Source organism: Callionymus lyra, chromosome 15, assembly GCF_982586985.1.
Source record: "Callionymus lyra chromosome 15, fCalLyr1.hap1.1, whole genome shotgun sequence".
In the NCBI taxonomy this organism is placed as follows: domain Eukaryota; kingdom Metazoa; phylum Chordata; class Actinopteri; order Syngnathiformes; family Callionymidae; genus Callionymus; species Callionymus lyra.
The window spans coordinates 20,247,597-20,271,092 of NC_141832.1; the positions used below are offsets into that span (position 1 = coordinate 20,247,597).

General features: G+C 41.0%; 1 protein-coding gene across 3 annotated transcripts in view; it reads left to right on the forward strand.

Annotated features, from left to right (window-relative positions):
* The window catches only part of LOC148065268 (insulin-like growth factor 2 mRNA-binding protein 1), a 29,368-nt gene extending 16,844 nt beyond the window's left edge, over window positions 1-12,524 (forward strand). The window contains exons 3-15 of one of the 3 annotated variants that reach the window (XM_087809252.1): window positions 179-227; window positions 1,125-1,176; window positions 2,056-2,119; window positions 3,522-3,815; window positions 4,160-4,312; window positions 4,381-4,506; window positions 5,542-5,677; window positions 5,758-5,880; window positions 6,326-6,442; window positions 6,528-6,602; window positions 6,672-6,803; window positions 6,887-7,000; window positions 7,664-12,524. In XM_087809252.1, the coding sequence (XP_087665378.1) occupies window positions 179-227; window positions 1,125-1,176; window positions 2,056-2,119; window positions 3,522-3,815; window positions 4,160-4,312; window positions 4,381-4,506; window positions 5,542-5,677; window positions 5,758-5,880; window positions 6,326-6,442; window positions 6,528-6,602; window positions 6,672-6,803; window positions 6,887-7,000; window positions 7,664-7,858 (1,630 nt within the window). In that variant the 3' untranslated portion in view covers window positions 7,859-12,524. The remainder of the gene's footprint in view (window positions 1-178; window positions 228-1,124; window positions 1,177-2,055; window positions 2,120-3,521; window positions 3,816-4,159; window positions 4,313-4,380; window positions 4,507-5,541; window positions 5,678-5,757; window positions 5,881-6,325; window positions 6,443-6,527; window positions 6,603-6,671; window positions 6,804-6,886; window positions 7,001-7,663) is intronic. The other 2 variants (XM_087809253.1, XM_087809255.1) reach the window with 2 other exon arrangements.
* Window positions 12,525-23,496: the final 10,972 nt, after the last annotated feature.

Sequence of the window (23,496 nt, forward strand, 5' to 3'; positions counted from 1 at the left end):
TTTTGTTTTTTTTAGTTAAAGGGACCAGTTTTGTGACAACATAGGCCCATAAGACAAACTGTATTTACCATTCGCTTCAGTTTAACATGCTCAGTTAAGAATATAAATCTGTTAAATGGACAACATTGATGCTTAATTTAAACTCTGTGATTAAAGGTTTTTTCCTCTTTTCTTTCAGGACCAGGAAATTGCAAATCAGAAACATCCCGCCTCACCTGCAGTGGGAGGTAAGCATTCCTTCCTTTCTCCTGGTTGTCTGCCCCATTGCTTAACTATTTTGACACAACAATTAATGACACGTAAAATGCCAGGAAATTTTAACAGAATTAAAAAAAAAACTTTGTAATAAAGGAAAAATAATTTTCTTAACAAATGCATATTATATAATGAATAATAATAATAATTTAAATTGTCACATTAATCAGAAGTAAACAGCAACTAACATATTTCATAACTCAATCTCAAAATCTAAATTTTCTTATCTTTATAACTTTAAATGAGTTTAAATAAACCACTAAGAGGAAGTTTAATTGTTACAAAACTAGGCAAAACAAAAAGTGTTACAAAGACAAAATGTCTTTGGACTATAAAAAGGAATAAAAAAGACATTACCTATTAAAATCTACACATGATCGATAAATAAAGTAAAGTCATAGCCACAGGAAGCAAAGGCCGTAACGTGTCATATTGATCAAACGAAAAAACTTTTTATGAAGAAATCCCAGAAAGTTTGTCATGATGTTAAACCATGAAGCTGTGGTAGAAACTAAACTATAAGTTAAGAAGTAATAATAATAATTTAATATTGTCACAAAATAAATGATGCAGATAGAGATGATTAAGACTTAAAGCATTAATCGAAAACGCTTTCAATAAAACATGTTTGTGTATAAAGAAAAATAATTAAGTTTTAAGTTTTTACCTACTAATCACAGTCAACTTCTGCACTGAATTTATTTATTTGTTTTGTCATATACTACGCAATAATATGTTCTAAATCCTTATCAAGGTCTGTCTTATGTTGAAATTATATATCTTTCCATTTTGATTGTTGAACACAAAACCCTTTAGACGTTGTTTTAACAAGTTCTCAGTATTTTGAACACACACTTTGTCTTTTTCAGGTGCTAGATGGTCTGATGGCCCAATGTGGAACCGTGGAAAACTGTGAACAAGGTATTTACTTTGAAACATAACTTCCTCCTTTAATTTATATTACTAAATAAAATGTTTCTTTTACATCCATACACAATTCATTTCCCCTTAACAAACAAATTGAATTGTATAGACTATATGTATATTGCTTTTAGAGTTTCGTCAATAAAGTACATTTTAGAAAGGGGTATATTGTAAATGTGTTTTCCAAGATATTTTCACTTAAAAATATTAACCAGCCATGAATATGTTTTTTATTATGATTAAATTGTTAATGCTCTGCTTGTTCAACGACGATGAAGTCTTCTAACCTCCTGTACTTGTTGCCACACTCAGGATATGTAACTACAAGTACTATTTTCTAATGATGTTTAAATGTCATCCCATTGGAATTCAACAAGAGAGCAAAAACGAATTAGGTTTAAAAAATAAACTCAAATAGCACAACAACAAACATGAATTCTATGATTGACTTCCATATATACTTAAAATGAATATATAAATTACTAAAATGAGAAACATTTACATTTCTTTTTCGAAATGTATTTTGCAAATATAATTTCCTACAAATTATTTGTAAAGCAATATAAATGCTCATTTTACTTAACAATTGCTTCTAAGAGAAGTACAATTTCCTTACTGTACGGGGTGAAAGGGTAACAATTATAAAATAATTAATGACAGTATGTATTCAATTTGTTTTAAAAATAACAAAAAGCCCATTTAATCCACTTTTTTGGAAAATATACAATATTAAGTGGCATTTATAGCTTTTGCTACCTTTAAATATTTGAATTATTTTCTGAATATCTTCTCTAACACATTTAAAATGTATATCTCATTATGTACTTGAGAAGGCATGATCATCTTTTGAACAACGTTTATCCTTTTTGACCTCAGTGAACACGGAGTGTGAGACTGCAGTGGTCAACGTCACATATGCATCAAGGGAACATGCCCGGCAGTAAGTGTCTTTATGATTTTTCTCAGTTTGTTGAAAATACATATGTTACACCCCTATGCCAAGATGTGTGCTATAAGAATTTATCCCGAGAAATGATCATAGGCTACATGCCTTGCACGATGATACGTTGTTGCCACCTACTGGCCGTATTATGAACTACAAACTCTTCTGCGGCCAGAAGCTGTTAAAATCGATAATTGGGAAGATACAATATGTAACGTATTCCCGTCTTCAAGTAGTAGTTTTAATATTTTCAGACTTGAAGTTCATATCAACTTTAATACTGGAAAATACATTTGCCTTCAAGGGGCCCTTCTCCCACTATTTTATCTCACAAGTATAAGTAGTGCAATTGGTATCTTTATGTGGATTAATTAATTAACCCTTATCAAGATTGGATTTTCCTCACCGGAATTTATTGAACGTAGTGTATTAAAACTTGATGAGTAACCCAAATGTTTTCCCCTCTCTTTGGAGGAACCACTGGAATCCAATAGTAAATGACTTTGACAAAAGTAGTTGAATAAAGAGATCCTCTGCTCATTTCTGATCTCACAATACAATAAAATGGTGACATCTTGTGATTGTTCCACTCACATTTGGTTGAATTAATAAAATTGAAAGCCAATATGTATCCGAACATCAGCTTTAAAAGCAGCTGAGGCCGACTGTATCCTCTAGTCCCCAGTAATCGCCGGGTTCTAGCAGAACTTCATCATTTCTTTTAGCTGTGTGGAATGTAATGTCGGCTGCCATCTAACTGCCCGATGTTTAATTGCAACACCAAAATGGACAATGTAAATATTTGGATGTAAATTGTAAATAGATAAAACAAATGATTTGATTTAATACACACTACATTGAATATAAAATGTAATTTGAAAGCCAATAAACAAAAATAATTAAAAAAAACAACAACATAAACTACTGTTTTATATCGATATACTATGGTGGAAAAAAAAACATTCTATACGGTTTATTAATTTCTTTACACATACACACACACACACTGTAGCTTCAGTCTACAATATACATGTTTTGGTGTATCGTTTAAATGCCTTAAATCTTGATTGAAATTAGCGTAGGACGTCTTTATGTAGACACTGTTGACTTGTCCATCGTTGTAATAGTCTTTTGTGAGACGTTTTTTGTCAAGTACTTTGAACTTATAATGGCTTTAATAAAGCCATTTATGTTTTATTGTATTTGACCTTAATTTCCCCGAGAGATTCATTAATTTAAAGTAAAATCAACGTTTTCATTTCTACAATGGGAATAATAAAAGTAGTTTGAATATTTTCAGGATGGAGTTAATGATCATGATTTATCTGTGATATATTTTCATAATTCATCTATTCGGGGATCTAAACGAGCTTGACTGATCTTATCTCTTCTCTTCTAGAGCCATCCAGAAGCTGAATGGTTACCAGTGTGAAAACAACTCCCTGCGCGTTTGTTACATCCCCGACGAAACCTCAGAGATCGAGGGAGGCGGCCACAGAGGCCAGGATAACGGCCGTCGCCCCGGTTACGGACCGCGTGGCCCTCGTGGCGGTTCCCCCAGCTCCGGCATGCCACCCAAATGTCAGCACGCCGACATGCCCCTCAGACTTCTGGTCCCGACGCAGTTCGTAGGAGCCATCATTGGCAAGGAGGGAGCCACGATTCGCAATATCACCAAGCAGACGCAGAGCAAGTACGTGTTCCTGCTCGGATGGAAAACATCTTCTCATGATCTTGCTGTTGTCTCTTTAAATCAAAATGGGGAAAAGGTACAATCTGGTAAAATGTCTGTTGCGCTATTGCCAGATACAGCATGTTTACAAAACAAGGTGAATACTATAGACGGTAGGAAGATAAAACTGGGAAGTAGAACCATCAAAAGTCTCTCTGTGCTTCATATAAATGCACAGTCTCTTCTATGTAGTAAAGAATGTCTATTAAAAAAATGTTCTATACTGCGCAGAATAAACAAATCTTTTATAAATGTATGTATTTCTTCCATGGTGCATCTTCTCAAACCTGTGTTTGTTCATGCAGGGTCGACGTCCACCGAAAGGAAAATGCCGGGGCTGCCGAGAAACCCATCAGCATTCACTCCACCCCCGAGGGCTGCTCGTCTGCCTGCAAAATGATCCTGGAAATCATGCAACAAGAAGCCAAAGACACCAAAGCGTGCGTCACAGAAGAAATGTAATGACGCGACACATTTTCTGGGAAGAAATGGCTAATTTTTAAAAAAATGGTCCGATGGTTTCCAGAGCCGAGGAGCTGATTCCTCTGAAGATCCTGGCACACAACAACTTTGTCGGACGTCTGATCGGAAAGGAGGGCAAGAACCTGAAGAAGATCGAGCAGGACACGGACACCAAGATCACCATCTCACCGTAAGAAGCAAACCTCTAAACGACAGTGTCCGTGGAAAAGCCATGTTTAACACACAACTGTAACATTGGGCACATTCGGTGTGAAACCACGGAACAGAAGGAGCTATTCTGCCTGGTCTTTTCACGCTCGATTAGAAGGAAGTGGGATTGAACAAACGATATTTTGTTCAACAACAGACTTGTTTTTACTTGTGTTAATGTTTCTTAAGAGAAAGAATTTTGCCATGGACCTTTTATATATAACGACTATCTGCTTCAGACAGGTTTTTTTTTTTACACACAAGTTGTTTATTTTTCTAGTAACGAATCCAAGAGGAACTGAAACGAGAAAATATTTGGAAACTAGTGCAAAGTTTCATTGGTTCCTTTTTTATTAAAAATGACTTGATATTCTTCATTAAATCTTACATTTTATTTAAACACAGTCTTCTAAATACATTTTAAAAACACACTTACTCTTGCAGATTGGATTTAATGTAATGAACCCTTGCTATCTCAGGGTCAAGGTGACCCGAAGGCCCGAAAACAAATATGGTTTTGGTATCCCTTGTGTTGTTTAGGGTCAAGGTGAACAAGGTCGTTCCCCTTGACCCAGAGCGAGACAAGGGATACCACAAACTCATTTTTTAATTTTTGTCTTTTAATTCTCAGCTGAATTAATGAATGGAATTTTACTCTTTTAGTCATTTCATTTTGCTGCATTTTCTCATTTTAATTTGCCATTTCATTACAAAATTATAATACGTAATTGATAGTCTTATTTTATTGATGTTACTTTTTTCCTGTTATTTTACGCTATTATGTCAACAATCTTGTGACTGATGGGCATCTGAAAGGTTCTATATGAATAAATTATTATTATTATTTCCAGTATATACATTTTTTATTTTCTTTTGAAATGCCTTTCATGTTAGTTTTGTCTGTAATGATTTAATGAACTGCGAGCCATTTTTGTAGCTTTTCCTTCCTCCGAACTGTGACCCGTAAATTGCATCATTTTCATCAAGTTTTAATTATTTTGTCCACTGTGTTCAGTCTTCAGGACTTGACCCTGTACAACCCGGAGAGAACCATCACTATCAAGGGCGCCATCGAGGCCTGCTGCCAGGCCGAAGTGGAGGTGATGAAGAAGATCAGGGAGGCGTACGAGAACGACATCGCCGCCATGAATGTGAGTCGACCCACAAACAACGTTAGTTTTTTGTATATTCGTCCCTTCAAATGGTTTTTAACCGGGAGTCTTCTCCATAGCAACAGACTCATCTTATTCCGGGTCTCAACCTGGGCGCACTGGGTCTGTTTCCATCTTCCTCCAACATGCCACCGCCACCACCTGGAAACGCGGTCGGTGGCGCCCCCTATGGTTGCTTTGGGGTGAGTACAGCCAAAGTAACGTTTGACTTTGAGTAAGATATCTGATTTACACAGATGAGCCACCTATCTTAGATAAAGCATATGTATTTAAATGAACTATCTGGAATAAATCTTCACAATTCTATAGAGCAAATGTTACAATTTGAGGGTGAAGATGCTTAACTTTCAGAAGTATTTTAGAAAAAATCTGCTTGTCTACTCTATAAAACTACATTTAATTACATAATTAAACGTATAACCTGCCCTGCAACCGTTGTTTGTTTGTATAATTAAAAAAAACTTAAGGTCCAGAAAATAAAATGTGGTAAAAATGTCTTTATTTGGTTTCTCTCTTTGACTGATCTAAATTAGTGGTCGTCAACATAGTTATTGTTTAGTTCAATATTGAAGTTAAGTTAATGACTATATTTGATAAACGGCTGACGAATAATACATTCTCACTCAGGCCCCGGAGCAGGAGACGGTCCACGTGTACATCCCAGCTCAAGCAGTGGGAGCCATCATTGGAAAGAAAGGACAACACATCAAGCAACTGAGTCGCTTTGCTGGAGCTTCAATTAAGGTTTGTGTCTGGAGAATTAAAGGCTCTTGGTCGGGAATGATCTTTACGGTGGATATTAAAATGAGCATGTTCCTTTTTACTTCAGATTGCCCCAGCTGAAACTCCTGATGCTAAGACGCGGATGGTGATCGTGACTGGACCTCCTGAGGCTCAGTTCAAGGTGAGCGTCTAGTTGACATCGCTCGTCATCGTAGCATCATGATCCTCAATGCTCTCAATGCTCCTTCAGGCTCAGGGCCGGATCTACGGCAAGCTGAAGGAGGAGAACTTCTTTGGTCCCAAAGAGGAAGTTAAACTTGAGACGCATATCAAGATGGCCGCCTCAGCTGCCGGAAGAGTCATCGGCAAGGGAGGGAAGACGGTGAGTACCGAGTACCGTTTGGTCCGTGGAAGCAGGAAGTGGTCGTCATGAACTCAACACCTCGTCTCGTGTCTGGTCTGAAGGTGACGGAGCTTCAGAACCTGACCGCGGCAGATGTCGTCGTACCCAGAGATCAGACCCCGGATGAAAACGATCAGGTCATCGTCAAAATCAACGGACATTTCTACGCCAGCCAGGTAGGCCACGACTTCCTCGATCTGAGCGTAGTTAAAGACTTGTTCTGAAAGTGTCATTATGTGATGTAGCCATGGCATTCTAATGTCTTTCGAGCTTCATTGCATTTTACATTTTGTCTGATATAAAGATTTCTATAAAGTTTCATAATATGTTGACAATGATGGATAAAAAGCCCAAATGAATTAAACAAGTTTTTGGTCTGATCTTAGTCTAGTTTCTTAATTTACTTTTTTAGTCACATTCATTTTCCTTCTATTCCAGTTTCGGTAGAACTTGTTTTAAAAAACTAAGTCTTGTTTAATCAACGACAATTGCTGACATTTTAGCCTAGTTCTCATCAAGGAAACTTCACAGGAATTAGATTAGACTTTATGTTTAATGGAATGTTTAACTTGTAGATTTAAGTGTACATGTGACTCATTAATCACAACATCACACAATGACTGTTGTGTTTTTTCCCATGTATTGATTCCACCATAACTGTTCCTATGCTATTGAACGCAACACACAAGCTGGTTTATTTGTCTCGTTTTTAAACTAAATTAAATAACTTTTCTTAATTTTGATCACGTTTGTTTATGCATATGGTTGAGTTTGTAATAGTTATCTTCACATGACTTGATTTCATCATAGTTTAGTAACTTTACTTTCTATGGTTCCAGTTGGCCCAGAGAAAGATCCGGGATATCCTGACCCAAGTCAAACCACCTCAGAAGGGGGGCGGCGGCGGCGGTGGCGGCGGCAGCGGCGGCGGCAGCAGCATGGCCATGGGCCCCGGGCCCCAGCCACAGGGCTTCACAGAGATGGGCAGTCCGACACAGGGACTCAACCAAGAGCACCAACAGCGCAGGAAGTGAGGGCCTCACACCACGTGGGTGAGCCTCGCCACCCGACGGACTGACAAAGACACACGGACGGACGGATATCGAAGAGCAACACACGGACCCAGCGATAGACAGGGGAGATACGAAGAGGGAGGGATTCGCCTGGAGATCAGACGTTTAAAGAGAATAGGAACAAATCAAAAGATGAAAAAACAAACGAGTAAATTATGGCAAAAACAAGATCAGAAGACAGGCCAGAAGAGAGACTGACTGAGGATGGGAGGTGAAGGAGTCGGGGGGGCAGTGTCTTCCTAGTGGTCATTCGTGGTCTGCAGCATCCAAAGACTTAAACCGATGATCAATAGATGACAACTATCGACTTTGATGCAGCTTTTTGAGACACTAGTGATGCTCACCTGTACCTCAGCCACCACCCTCCCCCCCCACACCCCCATCTCCACAGCCCTCGCTTCCCATCGGCAGCCAGTCCTATATTTTAAGGGTGGTTTTTTTTTTTTTTAAAGTAAAAAAGAGATATATGTATAGAAATGTTATATTCAGAGCTATTATTGATAGAATGCAGTGAGGCGGAGTCGGGAGAGGAAGCGTCGAAGCTGCTGTAGCGGCGCCGGGGAGGTGTGTGTGCGCCACGCCCACCTCCGACCCAGCAGCCAATGAAAGTATAGTCGAGGGGCCGCAGATGTTAACACTGCTCTTTGAGGAATTCTCCGAATAGCGGGGAGGCTAGAAAAAACAACAACAACAATATGAGGTTGTAAATATATAATCTTCATGTAAATGTTAACAGACGCTGTGTCCGACCGCCTTGCCTTTTTCTGGTGAAAAACAGGGTCTTTGGGATAACTTCCCGCCCCCTCGTCTACACGATTTTCACTACCTTGCAGGGTGGCGGGGACCGAGATTCGTGAGGTTTTTATTGAGTTTTTCGCCATGTGGCGGGAGGAACAGCGAGGGGGCAGCGCAGGCCACGGCTGGTCCTGCAGTTCTATTGCAGCGGCTCAGCTCACACACCTGAACAAGTCAGCAGCTATGCTCGCTGGCTGCCGGCCCGCCCCCTCTACGGCATATTTTATATATATTATATATATGATATGTGAGTTAGCCCGGCCCCTCCAGTGAATGTAACGGAAAGGCAGCGAAAATCAGGTTTGCTTGGCCTGAAGTGAAGTCCTGCGGTGACAGACGGACGACGTGCGTCCGAGGCGTTCTGCTCATTGACAAGAAGGCAAAGTCTTCCAAAAAAAAAAGAAAAAAAGAGAAAAGCTTTTCTGCCTCCAGCTCTGACGTGACATCCGAAGGAAAGTCGAGCAGCTTCCACGTTCTCTCTCCGTACCTGCCGAAAAGGCCTGTGGCCGGAGCCTCCAGACCCCGCCTGCGTATGATAATGAGGGGCGGGTCTTATCCTGGACGCTCCTGCCAAGATTAGAGCAGATTAGAGAAGAAAGGAAAAAAACCTACCTCAGGGTAAAGTTACCTCAGTATTACTAAAACGTTTTTTTGCTTGCTGGTGTTTTGTATAAGAAGAGAAAGAAGCGCTGAGTCCTGAATATTTTTTATTTTTTTAAGGAAAAAGTATTTTGTTTTCGGTATCGTCTTGAAGATTTGGTATTTTTTTTATTTTTTTTTTTCTGTTTTTTTTTTTTTTGCGTGTGAGTGAGCTCAGGATGATTAGAGTTTTTGTTCTGGTTGACATTCACAATAGAGGGCTGAGAGGCCATTTTTGGTTTCTTTGTTTCCTTTGAGAACGATCTCAGTCATCCTGACGTGTGATTGGACCATAGTTTAAATCAGAGAATTGGCCAATGGGGAGCCGTGTTGACTCGAGAGAGAGAGCGCAGGTCTTGATGGGCACCTGGTGAGAGGTCATGTGACTTCAAATGCCTGCCCTCTGTTAGCCTGTTGTAACGACATCATCAACGAGCGCCAAATTATAACAAGAGGGCTGAAGTGTTCACACAACCAACTCTACAAACAAACAAAAAAGCCTTTTCTATGCGCGCCCTCCTCCACAACCTGTCAGTCATCTGATGTCAGGGTTGATGAAGGATGACTTCACGAACACACACCTGAACTAGCTCTGACCTCTCTGAATGTGAATATTTATTATCTGTGCACTGACCACCACACCTCAGACGCTCCCTGTTGGCCACAGTCATGCTTGGCGAGTGGACGAATGTGTTTGCTGGGTTTTCTTTTTTTTTTTCGTCAACGGGATGTGGTCAGGTGGAAGAGAAAAAAAAAAGAAAAAAAGTAGGAATTTAATCTATGGCCCTCACACGAGGGGAAGGAGTTGAGAATGAAAGCAAAATGAAGGAGACTGTGATAACACTGTTGAGGAATGGATGCAGTCCTGAACATTCGTTTTGTATTTTTGGAAAAAAAATGCATAAAAACCTAAACGAGGGGAAAAAAGCTGGAGTTTGTGCAAAGGAAAGACAGGAGATTAGTTCTATGTCTCGCCTGCTTGAACCCCATCACCACCCCTTCAGGACAGATCTAGTCCCCATTTGTCCTGCTTCAGAGATCACGCCCGTGTTTGGTCTCCAGCTCTCTCAAACCATAGACTTCCCGACCACCAAGACACTATTCAGGATCATCGATCTAGCCGGCAGTCATTTGTTTTGTTTTAGGATTCATTTTTGTTTTGTTTTGAACAATACCGCAAGCTTTATTTGGACATGACATCTGTGACGTACGCTTTCACCAGATCTGTGACTACGTCGACCTATCAAAAAACGACTGAGACTCGATACCAATTCAGTAGAACTCCGCGGCGAAAGCGAGGAGACGTTTCCTTCTCTCCACTCGCGCTTGGTTCCTTCTTTCCTGCTCCAGGAGGGAAAAAAAAAACCACGAGATATTAAGTTTAGAGAATAATTGGATTTGTTGGGAGCGGGCGGGAACGTCCGGGTCCCTCACCCTCTCTTGCGCTGGTCTCCATCGTGTTTGTTTTTGCTCACTTCAGTTGAACACATTTCTTTTTGTTTTCTTTTTTTTTTTTTAAACTGATCTTATTTTGAATGCACAAATCTATGAGAAATGCAGCTTAAAAGTAAGACTAACATGTAGCTCCATATATGACGGTGACTGTGCCAAACACACAGGATGGGTCTCTGTATTAGATGCAATACAGCAAAGAAACACTGGGCCCGTCAAAAGTCCGAATTTAGGAGAGAACGATGGTGAAGTGTCATGGTAGGGATGAGATGACTCCACTCACCGTGCTGCCTACTCTTCTTCTAGATTCCCACACTAAACACACAACCGAATATGACCTCCTGCCTCCTTTTGGGTGCACAATTCACCACGTTCAAGCCGCAGATCATATCTGTCGTAGATGAGGCCCAAAATGTCATTTTTGGAGCCGAGTGGGTTTTTCTATATCTCTCTGCTGCGGTCCTTTTTTGAAACGTTCCCTTCTCTCGTCACTTTGAAAGAGTATTATCGGGTCGTACCATCAGCAAAACACTCTCCCTGCTCTGCCGAGGACGTGGAATTTCCTGAGGGAGGGAAAACGAACCACACGTAACTAGGAACGCTACCTCAAAATCAGAACTCAGCTAGAAGATTGTTTCTTTAAAAATTTTCTTTAACAAGAGCGTCAGATACGGACACCATGCGCAGTCTCTGTTACACTCACTTTGATAATTTATTTTCTTTTTTTTTTTCGCTTTTAAAAACTTACCTCTCGGCCCAGAAGGCGAGACTGTAACTGACTGAGAAGACAAAAAAAGCTAATATGGACTCTCACCGTGGGGCAGCAGGGATGTCGGCGGCAGCGGGCGCTCACGAAATGAGCGCCTGCTGCTGCACTCCCGCCCTCACCATCTCACTGCCTGAATCAAGAGGCAAAACACCTGTAACCATGTAATTGTTTTGTTGATCTACCTCTTAGAAAAAAAAATAGGTATTTTTGTTTTGTTTTTCTGAAAAAGGACACACAAAAATGTAAAAAAAAAAAAAAAAAAAAAAAAAAGTTGTTCAAAAATAAATCTAGATAAATTAATAAATACCTGGATAGCGGCATCTCCATATACTGTAGTGGATAGTCTATTAAAGGAAAACTTCTTCCAAAGATAATTTTTGTTTACTTTCTCCATTTTGATTCTATAAAAGGAATAATATGCTTCAATGTGGGGGATCAAACTCCCGTTTCTAATTTCTTCTTTAAAAAAAAAAAAAAAGCCCAACATGAAAGAGATTTCTTGATTCAAATTTATTTTTCTTTTCACGAAACTTACATTTTAAACATCGTTTTATTTTCGTCTGTTTTTTTATGACAGCAGATTGTATCTCTTGTGTTTGGGTGCATTTAGCAATTTCTTTTCTTTTTTTTTTTTTTTTGTTTTTGTTTCGGGAAAGCCTTCATAAGTTAGCGCGCCTGCAAGGACCTTCTACACTGATCAATAATCTATATTCACTTCTGATGAGTCACTTGAGAGCAAAAGGACCTGTTGTTGTTTTAGTTGACTGTGTAGCTGTAGGTGGAAGGAGGCGCCTCTGCTGCTCGCTGGCTGGTCGTTCCCTTCCACCACATGGCGCCTTTAGTCTTTACAGTATATGGACTTTCACCCTCTGCCTGCCTGATTCCTTTAGTCTTCATCAACACTTGTTTAAAACTCCTTGTAAACAAAACAGAGCATAGATATGAATGTGTTATTAAAGAAGAGAAAACGGATCATCATGTCTTTGTCTTTTTATTTCCAACTAAAGTCTTTGCATTAACCTAACAAAGCCTGAAAATGTGATTCAAAGTCGTCTTAAATTTACAACTTGTCCAACTTGTTAAAATTGTGTGAAACGTCGCCCTCTAGAGTTGAAAAGTGGTAAAGCGCGTCTTGGTGAATTTGTTATGCTCCTCCCAGCCACCGTAGTTTCCCCCCGAATAAACGGTGGAAACGTACAAACGCTTAAGATGAAATTGGAAATTTTGATACGCAATTACAAACTACAGAAATATAATTTTGTTTAAATTAATACTTTTTTTTTTTTTTTTTTTTAACCTACAAGAGTTTGTACATTCGTATTATTTACTGGTGAATCCTCCGGTATATTTAACTATATATTGTATTACAAGACATATCATCAAATGGGCAAATGTGGAGATGCTTTTTGCTTGTGTTGTTCCTCTGATTCCATCCATCTTTGTCACTGCCAACCTCAACATCTTCATCGCATACTTAAAATCCTCTACCTTCTTCATCTCCGCTCCCTGTAGCCTCATGGTTCCACTTTGGTTCCTCTCATTCACACGCATGTATTCTGTCTTGCTGCGTCTAACCTTCATTCTTCTCCTTTATAGAGCATATCTCCAGCTTTTCGTCCACCTGATCTCTGCTCCAACCACAGATCACAATGTCATCTGCAAACATCATAGTCCATGGAGATTCCTGTCTAACCTCATCTGTTGCCCACAAATGCTGATCTCTGCTGTCAGTCTAGTTTCCACTACTTATCCCATAACTTCATTGTATGGCTCATCAACTGTATTCCTCTACAGTTGCTACAATTCTGAACATCCCCCTTAATCTTAAAAACGAGCATCATCACAATTGTTCTCCATTCCTCAGGCATTTCCTCTCTAAGATCTTGTTGAATAGAAATAATATGGGGGAACCAGAAACTCTACTGCCTCCTCTCCTAGACATATCCATACCTCCACAGGTTCAGTGGGTATGGAGGGTAATCACTCTTAATTTCATTTTAGCAATTCTCTAAATCATATAAGTTCTTTTTTTTTTTTTCTCCCCTCAGCACCCAATCTTGACTGAAACAAGTTTTTCAAACCTGTATCTGGGGATCCTCTGCCATTCTTCCTTGCAGAACCTCTCCAGTTCTGTTCGGTTGGATGGTGAAAGTTGATGGACAGCCATTCTCGGGTCTCTCCAGAGATTCTCGATTGGGTTTAGGTCAGGGCTCTGGCTGGTCCATTCAAGAATAGTCACAGAGTTGTTCTGAAGCCACTAATTTGTTATTTTAGCTGTGTGTGCTCAAGGTCATTGTCTTGTTGGAAGGTGAACCTTCGGCCCAGTCTGAGGTGCTGAACACTCTGGAAAAGGTTTTCTTCCAGGATATCTCTGTACTGCGGCATTCATCTTTCCTTCAATTGCAACATGTCGTCCTGTCCCTGCAGCTGAAAAGTACCATCATAGCATGAAGCTGCCGCCATGTTCACTGTAGGATAGTATTGTGCAGGTGATGAGCAGTGCCTGGTTTTCTCCACACATACCTCTTAGGATTGAGGACAAAGAGTTCAATCTTGGTCTCATAAAATATGTTTTTTTAAAGGGCACCAAATGACCATCATGACAATATAGGCTATTTACTCATTCTACAGGAGCCTTGTTTTTAAAAGGTACAATAAAAACAATTCTGAACTCTCACCGAGCCCAAGTCCAAGGCAGGAGTCTTGGTGAGTTCAAGTAAAGGCTTTAGCTGCAGGACTCTCTCAGTTTGAATGTTCACTACAGTGTTCAGGTTAACTTCAGTGCTTGTGTTTTCAGTAGACATGGATGGTCTTCCTGCTCGCTCTCCTTGTTACTTTTTCATGTCATGGTATTACGGATGTCCATACTGAAAACCAAAACAAATGATTGACTCAAAAAGCAACTGTAACCATTAATGTATAATGATAACAATAACTGTAGTGGAACCTAATGACCACTTGGGTGTGCTGTTCTCTTGACATTGATGGATGTGTGTTGACAGATCGAAGTAGATAATAAACGAACATATTTTGGATTGCTGTTAGCATTGTTGTGTGTTCTCACATGAAAGTAACTAAAGAGTTGAGCTACTACATTGTACATTTACATCACCTGTAATAGGCATAACAGCGCTTTAGCTTCATACGACAGGGCAGAGGGGTGACCACTCTTATGTTAAAAAAAAAAACTTCCTGCCAGGGTGGGCACGGCTGACCCTGGGGGCGGGCATGGCCCCCCAATGCCCGCCCATGCCGCCGGGTCTGCTAGGAACCTTGAGTGCTGTAGAAATCCTTGGGTAACCTTGGCCAGATCTGTGCCACAATTCTGTCTCTGAGCCTTTCGGGCAGTTCTTTCGACCTCATGATTCTTATTTGCTCTGACATGCATTGTGAGCGTTAAGGTCTTATTTAGCCAGGTGTGTGCCTTTCCTAGTCGAGTACGATCAGTTTAATGAAACACAGATGGACTCCAATGATGGAGTAGAACCATCTCAAGGAGGATCAGAATAAATGGACAACACATGAATTAAATATAAGAGTCACAGCAAATGGTCTGAATGCATTTCCCCCATCCCACCACCAAATCTCCTTATGTACTTTCCTTCGAGACTATACAGCAAGTACTGTAAATTATTTCTCAACTCCTCCCTGAAAGCCATAGAGCAATCCTGTCTTTTCAGCTTCCACCACTTTGTCCTCTTCGTCTTTCTTGTCTCCAGATTCATCCTGCAAATCACCACTCTCACCCACCACTACTTTGTGTCAGTGGTCTCCTTCAGGTTACATTGTCTCTACAAGATGTAGTCTACCTGTGTGTTCCTACCTCCACTCTTATAAGTTACCGTATGCTCATGTCTCTTCTGGAAAAAAGGTATTCACTACAGCCTTTTTGCAAAGTCTACTGACATCTGTCCCTCTGTGTTCCTGTCCTGGATACCAAACAATGCCCATCACTTCTTCATCACCTCCATTTCCTGCACCAACATGTCCATTGAAGTCTGCACCAATTACCGCTTTCTCACCTCTGGGGATTTCTGTATCACTTCATCTTACTCACTCCAGAATGTTTCCTTCTCCTCTAATTCACATTCCACCTGTGGGGCATAGCCACTAATAACATTTAAAATCACACCTTCAATTTCAAGCTTGAGACTCATCAGTCTGACACTCTTGTCACTTCCAGGACATTCCTATCAAACTCCTCTTTCAGGATAACCCCTACTCCATTTCTCTGTCAATACCATATTAGTACAACTTGAAACCTGAACCTAAGCTTCTCGCCTAGCGTTCCACCTGGTCTGCTGGACACACAGTATATCCACATTCCTTCTCTGCATCATGTCAATCAACTCTGTAGCTTTTTTTGTCATCTTCCCAAATACTTAAAGTTCCTTCTCTCAGTCCCAGACACTTTTCTATCTATTTCTGAACCTGCCTTCCTCCTCTCCTCCCTCGACTTCGACCCACAGAAGTCAAATTTCCATTGTTACCCTCTAGGTTATCGGCATCAATACCCTGTAGGTTTTCGGCAGAAATGGCATTTTGAACTCGGGCCTTGTTGATAATGTTATATGTGTATATTTATACTTATATTTTTAAAACGAGTGTAAGTGTTTGGATCACAATGTTGGCTTTTGAGCACGATGTCAGCTGATTTGTTTGCTGGCGATGTGTTAAGAGTTTCGGAAATGTATTAGTTTTTTTAAATTAAGCGAAATTTCTCGCACTAGTGTCAAGCGTGAGACCCCGTGATGGCCACTAGATGGCAGCAATTAATCCTTACAACAATTGATCGGGCCCAGTGATTAAAAAAAAAATATATATATATATATATATATATATATAAACTGCTGCAGACTTTATACTACCAACTATTTTAACATGGAGTAGAAAGCGACGATGAACTGCTCAAAGGTTTATTGTTTATCTATAAATCCAGTGGCAGGTCTTGCATTGCAGCCCTAGGCCAGTACTGACGTCATATTCAACTTTAAGAGTAGGAAACTTAAGCAAAAATAAAAGCTGATTAAAAAAGACATGTCAACAGCTATTTAACTACTGCACCAACGGTATATGTGAGCTTTAACAAGTGCAGTCCAATAAAATGTGCACTATGACCATTTAATTTAAGACACAAACCAGACGAAACCAAATAATAATATAAAAATGAAAGAATCAAAACAATCACAGTATTTGCATTTGTTTTGATGAAAATGCAACAGGACACAAATGTGTTGCCCGGGAGCTTTGGATTTTTTCTTTAATATGTAGCATATTTATTAATTTTTATTTTGTTACCATTTATTGATTTTAAAACTAAATAAAAAGTCTTACTTGAGCGCACAGACACCAGCAACCTTGAGTCTCTAGTCTACCACCATGTTTCTGCTACCACGTGACCAGCTAGCAGAAACATGATTGGATAAAATCTCTACCAACATATTTGACACTAGAAACAGCGCAACCAAGTGGATATAAAGCATAACGTACAACAAACATGTCTGAGAATGTTGAGACGACAAAATCCATTGTTTTTTTTATTGTTTTTTTTAGAGCCCTAATCCATAAATGATTTTCTATTAACTATGAAAGCCACAAAATGCTTAATGTTCTAATACACAACACTGTCTGATTCACATCTGTCCAGCAGGCTGTTGGCCCATACGATGATTAGTAAAGGACAAATACATGTGAAGGTCAGGGAGCCTGGTGGCCCCAAAATACAATTCATTATCTATCTATCTAATCGCATTTAAAATCATGTGTTTTTATACCAACACAACTTTCAGATTAATAAATGTGTCTTTGTTCGATGAATACATACTTGGAACTACAACAACAAATCGGTTATTTAAATAACGGCACTTTTAAGCAGCATGTATACCTTTTAAATGTTAAATAGACTATACGCGTTGAAAGACAGCGCCCTCTATTGGTAAACAGGATGATATGTCAGATTAGAGATGCATTGTTTGAGGAGGGTAAACGCCTTTTCTAGAACAAAACTCAAGACTCGGTGAACATATTCTGACCAGGGTCTCAGGGCTGTTCACAGACAAAGTTGAGAGTCCTTGGCTGTGGCTCCAGAGTAAAGGACTTAAACTTAGACTTCCTTTTCATTGCACAGAAAAACACCGTTAAAAAACACAGCATAGAGATCTTAGAATAACGGAATAAATAAATAATGTTTTAAATGTTGCGTAGCTCGTGTTATATTGCATTTAGCCGTCTGATGGCCAGAGGGAAGAAGTTGTTGCTGAATCTTTCTGTTCTGCTGCAGATACTATGGAACCTTCTGCCAGACGCCAGGTGTGGTCGGACAGAATTCTGTGAGCTCTGTTCAGGCAGCGTGATTTTGCAATGTCGGGAATGGGGGGAGTTGTGTCCCGATGATCTTCTCCACGATGATCTTCTTCACGGTCCTAACCTCTCCTCTGCAGAGACTTCCAGTCGGAGGCCTTGCAGTTCCCCGACCAGATGGAGATGCTGCTGGTCAGTAGGCTCTAGATGGTCCCTCTGTAGGTGCAGAGGATGGGAGAGGGGAGAGACGCCTTTCTCATCCGTCTCAGGAAGAGCAGGCGCTGCTTGGCTTTCTTCACCAGGGCGGTGGTGCGAAGTGTCCAGCTGAGGTCCTCTGTGATGTGCAACCATACGAACCTGGTGCTGCTGACGACCTCCACCGTTGTGCCGTTGATGAGTGGTGCAGGAGCAGGTTGTTCACCTCACACCAGTCCACCAGGTGTTGCACCTCCTCTCTGTAGGCCAGTTTGTTGTCGTCCTGAATGAGGCCCACGACTGTTGTGTCATCTTTCATATTTCAGGATTTGGTTGTTATTGTACCTGGGACGACAGTCGTGGGTCATCAAGGTGAACAGCAGCGGGCTCAAGACCCTGTGGGGAGCCGGTGCGCACAGAAATGACTTTTGAGGTGTTGTTGCCCACACCAGCAAAATGGTAGCAAAATCCACATGCTGATGGGATTTAGGAAGAACAATCTTCATATTGGCCTGGTTAAAATCTGTAGCAACAATGAAAACGTCATAAAACACATGACAAGAAAATACTTTACAATGATATTAAACATCATTTTTAAATATTGCAATACGGTTGATCCCTTGTTAATGTACATTTGACATCAATGCAAGACATTATTTTTAAACGACTGTTGGTACCATTTCTTACATTTATCCAGCAGGGGGCAGTATTTTACCGAGTCTGAGACTGGTGGACAGAAGTTTTACTCGTCTTATGAAGTCTTTTACGCAAGATAAGAGAATTAAAACGCATACTCCTTCAAGAAGAATCTTAAGACTATTCTATTTGTGCAGGCTTTCTCTTAATTTTCTTTGAGCTGCTGTGTTTGTCACTGTTATCTTGGCCTTTTAAAGCATGTATTTTAACTGTTAAAGCGATTTGTGACCCTGGTCTGAGCTGGCTTTTGTAGGCGACGCCACTGTGTGGCCAACTGTGATACCGACAGGATAGGACTTTTTACTTTTATTGAGTAAGTATGAAAAGGTATGGTTGCGTGGTTTTTGGGCGTGTTTCTTCAGACAAATATAACAAGGACTGCTTTTTAAATGCTGAAGTTGACAAATTAAACCAACATTAACACTATTCACGCAATAAAATAAATAATATATCATCTTTATGGGCAAAAAAGGGTAGACACAGGTCTACATATTTAAATGGTGAACATTATGAAGACGTATAATGAATCATATATTCATCTACAATTTACATATTAACAAATAATCGCAAAAAAATATAAATGAACATTTGAAAATATTTAAGATAAACATTTACAAAACAAAACAAGTATTTTTTAAATATTTATTTTACCCAAACCCAGCCATTCTCAATTATTTGAATGAATAAAAGTTAAATACATTCTCCTTCCAAATACACCAGACTACCTGAAACCAAATGTCATGTCGATGATGACAAAAGTGTGTACAGATTTTTTACTTTGATTTTATTGTGACAGGAGTTCTATGAACACTTGGTCTTCCACCATAGACATAACTTTTAGTGTTTTATTTAACCATCATCCTTGGATATTTGCAATGACACATACTCATCGTGTGTCGGACACACAACACACACAGCAGCAGTGTGGCGTGTGTGTGTCCATTACTCACTGCAGTGCGACGTGACGGAGTCTGACGAAGAACAAAGTGATGAACAAGGTAAAGACGAGAGAATACGATACCAGAGTCTGAAAAGTGCTGATGAATGGGGGTCATGAGGTGTGGAGGTGGAGATGATGGAGGTGGAGTGGGAGGGGAGGGAGAGAAAGACGCTATCATTAGTCCTCTTTAGCCTCCTTTATGAAGATTAAAGTGATCTGCCTCCATTATGACCGCCTCCTTCAGTTTAACCATTTCAAGGCCAAACACAAACCTCATGTTCTCTTAACTTAACTCTTTTATTTAAAACCCATGTTCATCTCCTTAATTCTTATCTACCAAGTGATTATTTAGTAAATATTAAGTGACCTTTCTTCATAGTTAGACATTGTTTAAATTGTATTTCTTTATTAAAAGTCAATAGTGAACAACCAGTCAGTTTGACGGTTATAGTGATGGAAGATAATTGATATACATTGTACGATGTTGTTGCTCAACTCGTTAGTTTTTATAGGAGACACACAACAACGCTAACAGCCATTAGGGATTCCAAAAAACTATTTTTATTCTCTCCCGATCTCCCCACACACCTCCAACCACCTCAACAGTACAGTACACCCAAGTGGTCACCAGGTTCTACTACATCCCCTTTCCTTCTCAGCAGGCACTCTGAACTAAACTGTGATCTATATTACCAATCCAATCTTTGTGGAGGTCGAGATACTCTACCAGATCTTGTCACGGTTCCGTTGGAGTCTGTCTGAACCGTTGCACCCTGGATAGGTTCTGGAAGAATAGTCAAGTCCGCTCGATTTCTTCTCATTGTCTGTCACTAGCACCTCTGGGATTCCAAATCTAGCAAAGATGACTTTCAGTCTCTTCACTGTGGTTGTTGTGAGGGTTGGCAGATTGGCTACTTCAGTATACCTTGAAAAGTAGTCGATCACTACAAGGTAGTGATCTTTACCCCACGGGAAGATGTCTGCTGCTAACCTCTGCCACGGTCAAGCTGGTAAAGGTGTTGTTATCCATGGTTTGGTTCGATAAGCTGAATATTGACAACATACCTCACATCCTTCCGCCAGCTCAAGGATGTCTCTTGATAAACCTGGCCACCACATGGACTGCTGTGCTCTAGCACTTTGTCATACCCTGATGGCCTGATGGTGTATCTTTTCAAGCATTTCACTGCGCATCGGTGCTGGTATTATGATTCTTTCTTTCATCAAGAGGAGTCCCCCTGCAACATGTATATCGGTTCTGTAAGGCCAATACTGTTGGAGAGTTTCAGGCGTCGCTTTCCTGTGCTCCGGCCATCCTCTGTCTGTGTACATTTTCAGTTGTCTCAGAACACCGTCTTTACTTTGCAAGTCTCTGATTTGTTCCAACTTTGTCTTAGTTGCAGGACTATTTTCCATTATGTGGTGAACATAGACCTTGATTTCCTTTTCCAGGCTCTCGTTTTTTTTTCAGGTCCAAGTGGAGATCTTGACAGTGCATCCGCTGCTTCCAGTTGTTTCCCTGGCACATGAATGATCTTGTACCTGAATCTCATCATTCTTAGTCTGAATCTGAATATGGGTGGAGGTACATCATCCAGAAGATGACTTCCTAACAGCGAAATGAAAGGCTTGTGGTCTGTACGAACAGGGAAGTCTAACCCCAGGACTCAGTCGCTCACATGCCCATGTAACAGCAAGAGCCTCCTTCTCAATTTGGGCATATATAATTTCTGTGGCTGTTAGGCTTCTGGATATGTACACCACTGGTCTGAATTCTCCACCTGACTATGTTTCCATTAGGTTTTGGAACGACCACCATACCTGCGCACCACTCTGTTGGCTTTTGGATCTGCCGGACTACGCCCATATTTTCCATTCTCTGGAGCTCTGATTTTACCTTGTCCATAAGAGGCAATGCTACACGTCTTGGAGCTGACAGGGCATATGGTGTTGCTACTTCCGTCAGTTCAATCTTGTAGCAGCCTTGTAGTTTTCCCAAACCTGTGAAAACTGATGGAAACATTATTTTGAACTGGTTTTCTGTGGCATGAACAGCTGCCACCTGCTGGAGCAAGGGTAGACACTGAATAGCTGAAAGACCTAGTAATGGCATCACTAGGTTTTTCACAACAAATATTTCTTGTTCAGTTTTCTGTTTACCCTTTTTCAGACACGCCCTGAATGTGCCCGGGACGGTCAATGATTGATTCTACTTCATATTGGTGCTCCGCCCTCTGACCACTTCGCTATTGGTTTATCCTCAAGGCCCTGCCTCGTCTCTGCGAAAGCTTAATGAACTCACCACCCAGCTAGGTGCAGTCCACTTCCTATAAAGGCGGGAAACACCCGTCGCACTTCCTCCTTTACAACTCAGCAGAAAGCTCCTGACAGTTGAATGTAATGATGGCGAATGAATATTGAAGCGAACAAATGTGTGTACATGAAGTGCTAAGACTCCCAGAAGAGGGGAGACACACATGTCTGCTTCGTTTGCCTAGGCCCAAATCACACGATGACTGATTATGTGGCCTGCCGAGCGCCTCCCACGGCTTTTGACAGTGACGGGAAGCGTTCGAGTCTTGTCGATCCACGCCGCCTCAGCGATGATGATTATGATCAAGACAGGTTAATGCAATGTTGTTTAAGAAGAACAAACAACATGGCAGTCCTGTGCGGTGCACTAGACAAGCTCACGTTCCAACGTGATGAGAAGAAAAAGTTGTTGGGCCCTGATGAGTCGAGCTGAGTCGTCCCTCTATAGTGAACAGACCACGACGAGGAGCACGACTGGCTCGAGTCGGCCATGAGGTATGCGAGAGCGATCCAGGTAAGTATCTCTTGCAGGCCACATGGCCCTCCTGCAGCGCACTCGACGGGTTCACCTGAGAGAGATGTTAGTAGTGTGCATGTGTTTCCGTCTGTGAGTGTGACATATTCACAGGCGTCATTAGAAACTTTCGCCGCTAATGCTAAGCTAACATGCTCCGCCGTTCATAGACGGCGAGAGTTTCCTCTCAGAACACAGTTCGAAGGAGGTTTTAATATCCTTTGTCCGGGTCATGCCGAGACTGTAATAACGGAGTCTGTCCACACGAATGAAGGGCAGACTCAACCACGTGTGTTTGTTTCCAGATGAGCAAATGTCCACGAGACCGGCTTAATCAGCTGTGTTTACTTGACTTCCATGTTGATATACGCTGGTCTGACGGGGTTTGACAACTGATGAGGTAATTGAAAATAGACCGGACATGTCTATGTTGACCGGAGGTTGTTCCTTCCCTCACAGCGTTTTCACAAAATCCCGGCTCCATGGCATCATGTTTGGCGGGAGAGAAACGCCATGTAACCGACGCACCATGGAACCTTTACGCGAAAGGTTTTCGCCGCCACTGCTGGTCAGGCAGTTGGAGAGGTGCATGGCGGTCGGATCTCACTAGCGAGCAAGTGTGAGGACCGCCAGCAGAGCTTTAGAATGTACTTGATGCAGTGCGCGTGATCTGTTCTGAACTCAAATTTGCTTTGGGTAAATCCTCCAGCACCCTCCACATATCGGGTTTCACCAGCTCCGATGACACTAAGGAGTGCTCAAGGAGTTGGGGATACTTCCGGGGGAAGAGGGTACATGCAAGACACATCTGAAGTTTTCTCACGCGCACTCGCGCGTTTCTCCCACAGAGCTGGATTTTATATACGAGAGTGGGGGTTCTAGTGAATCCAGCTCGAGTACATGCACTGTTGGTTCAGGAGAGGGAGATGCGACTCTTGTGATGCCCTTTCGTCAACGGCCCACCCTATGCCAATGGCGGGGGCGGG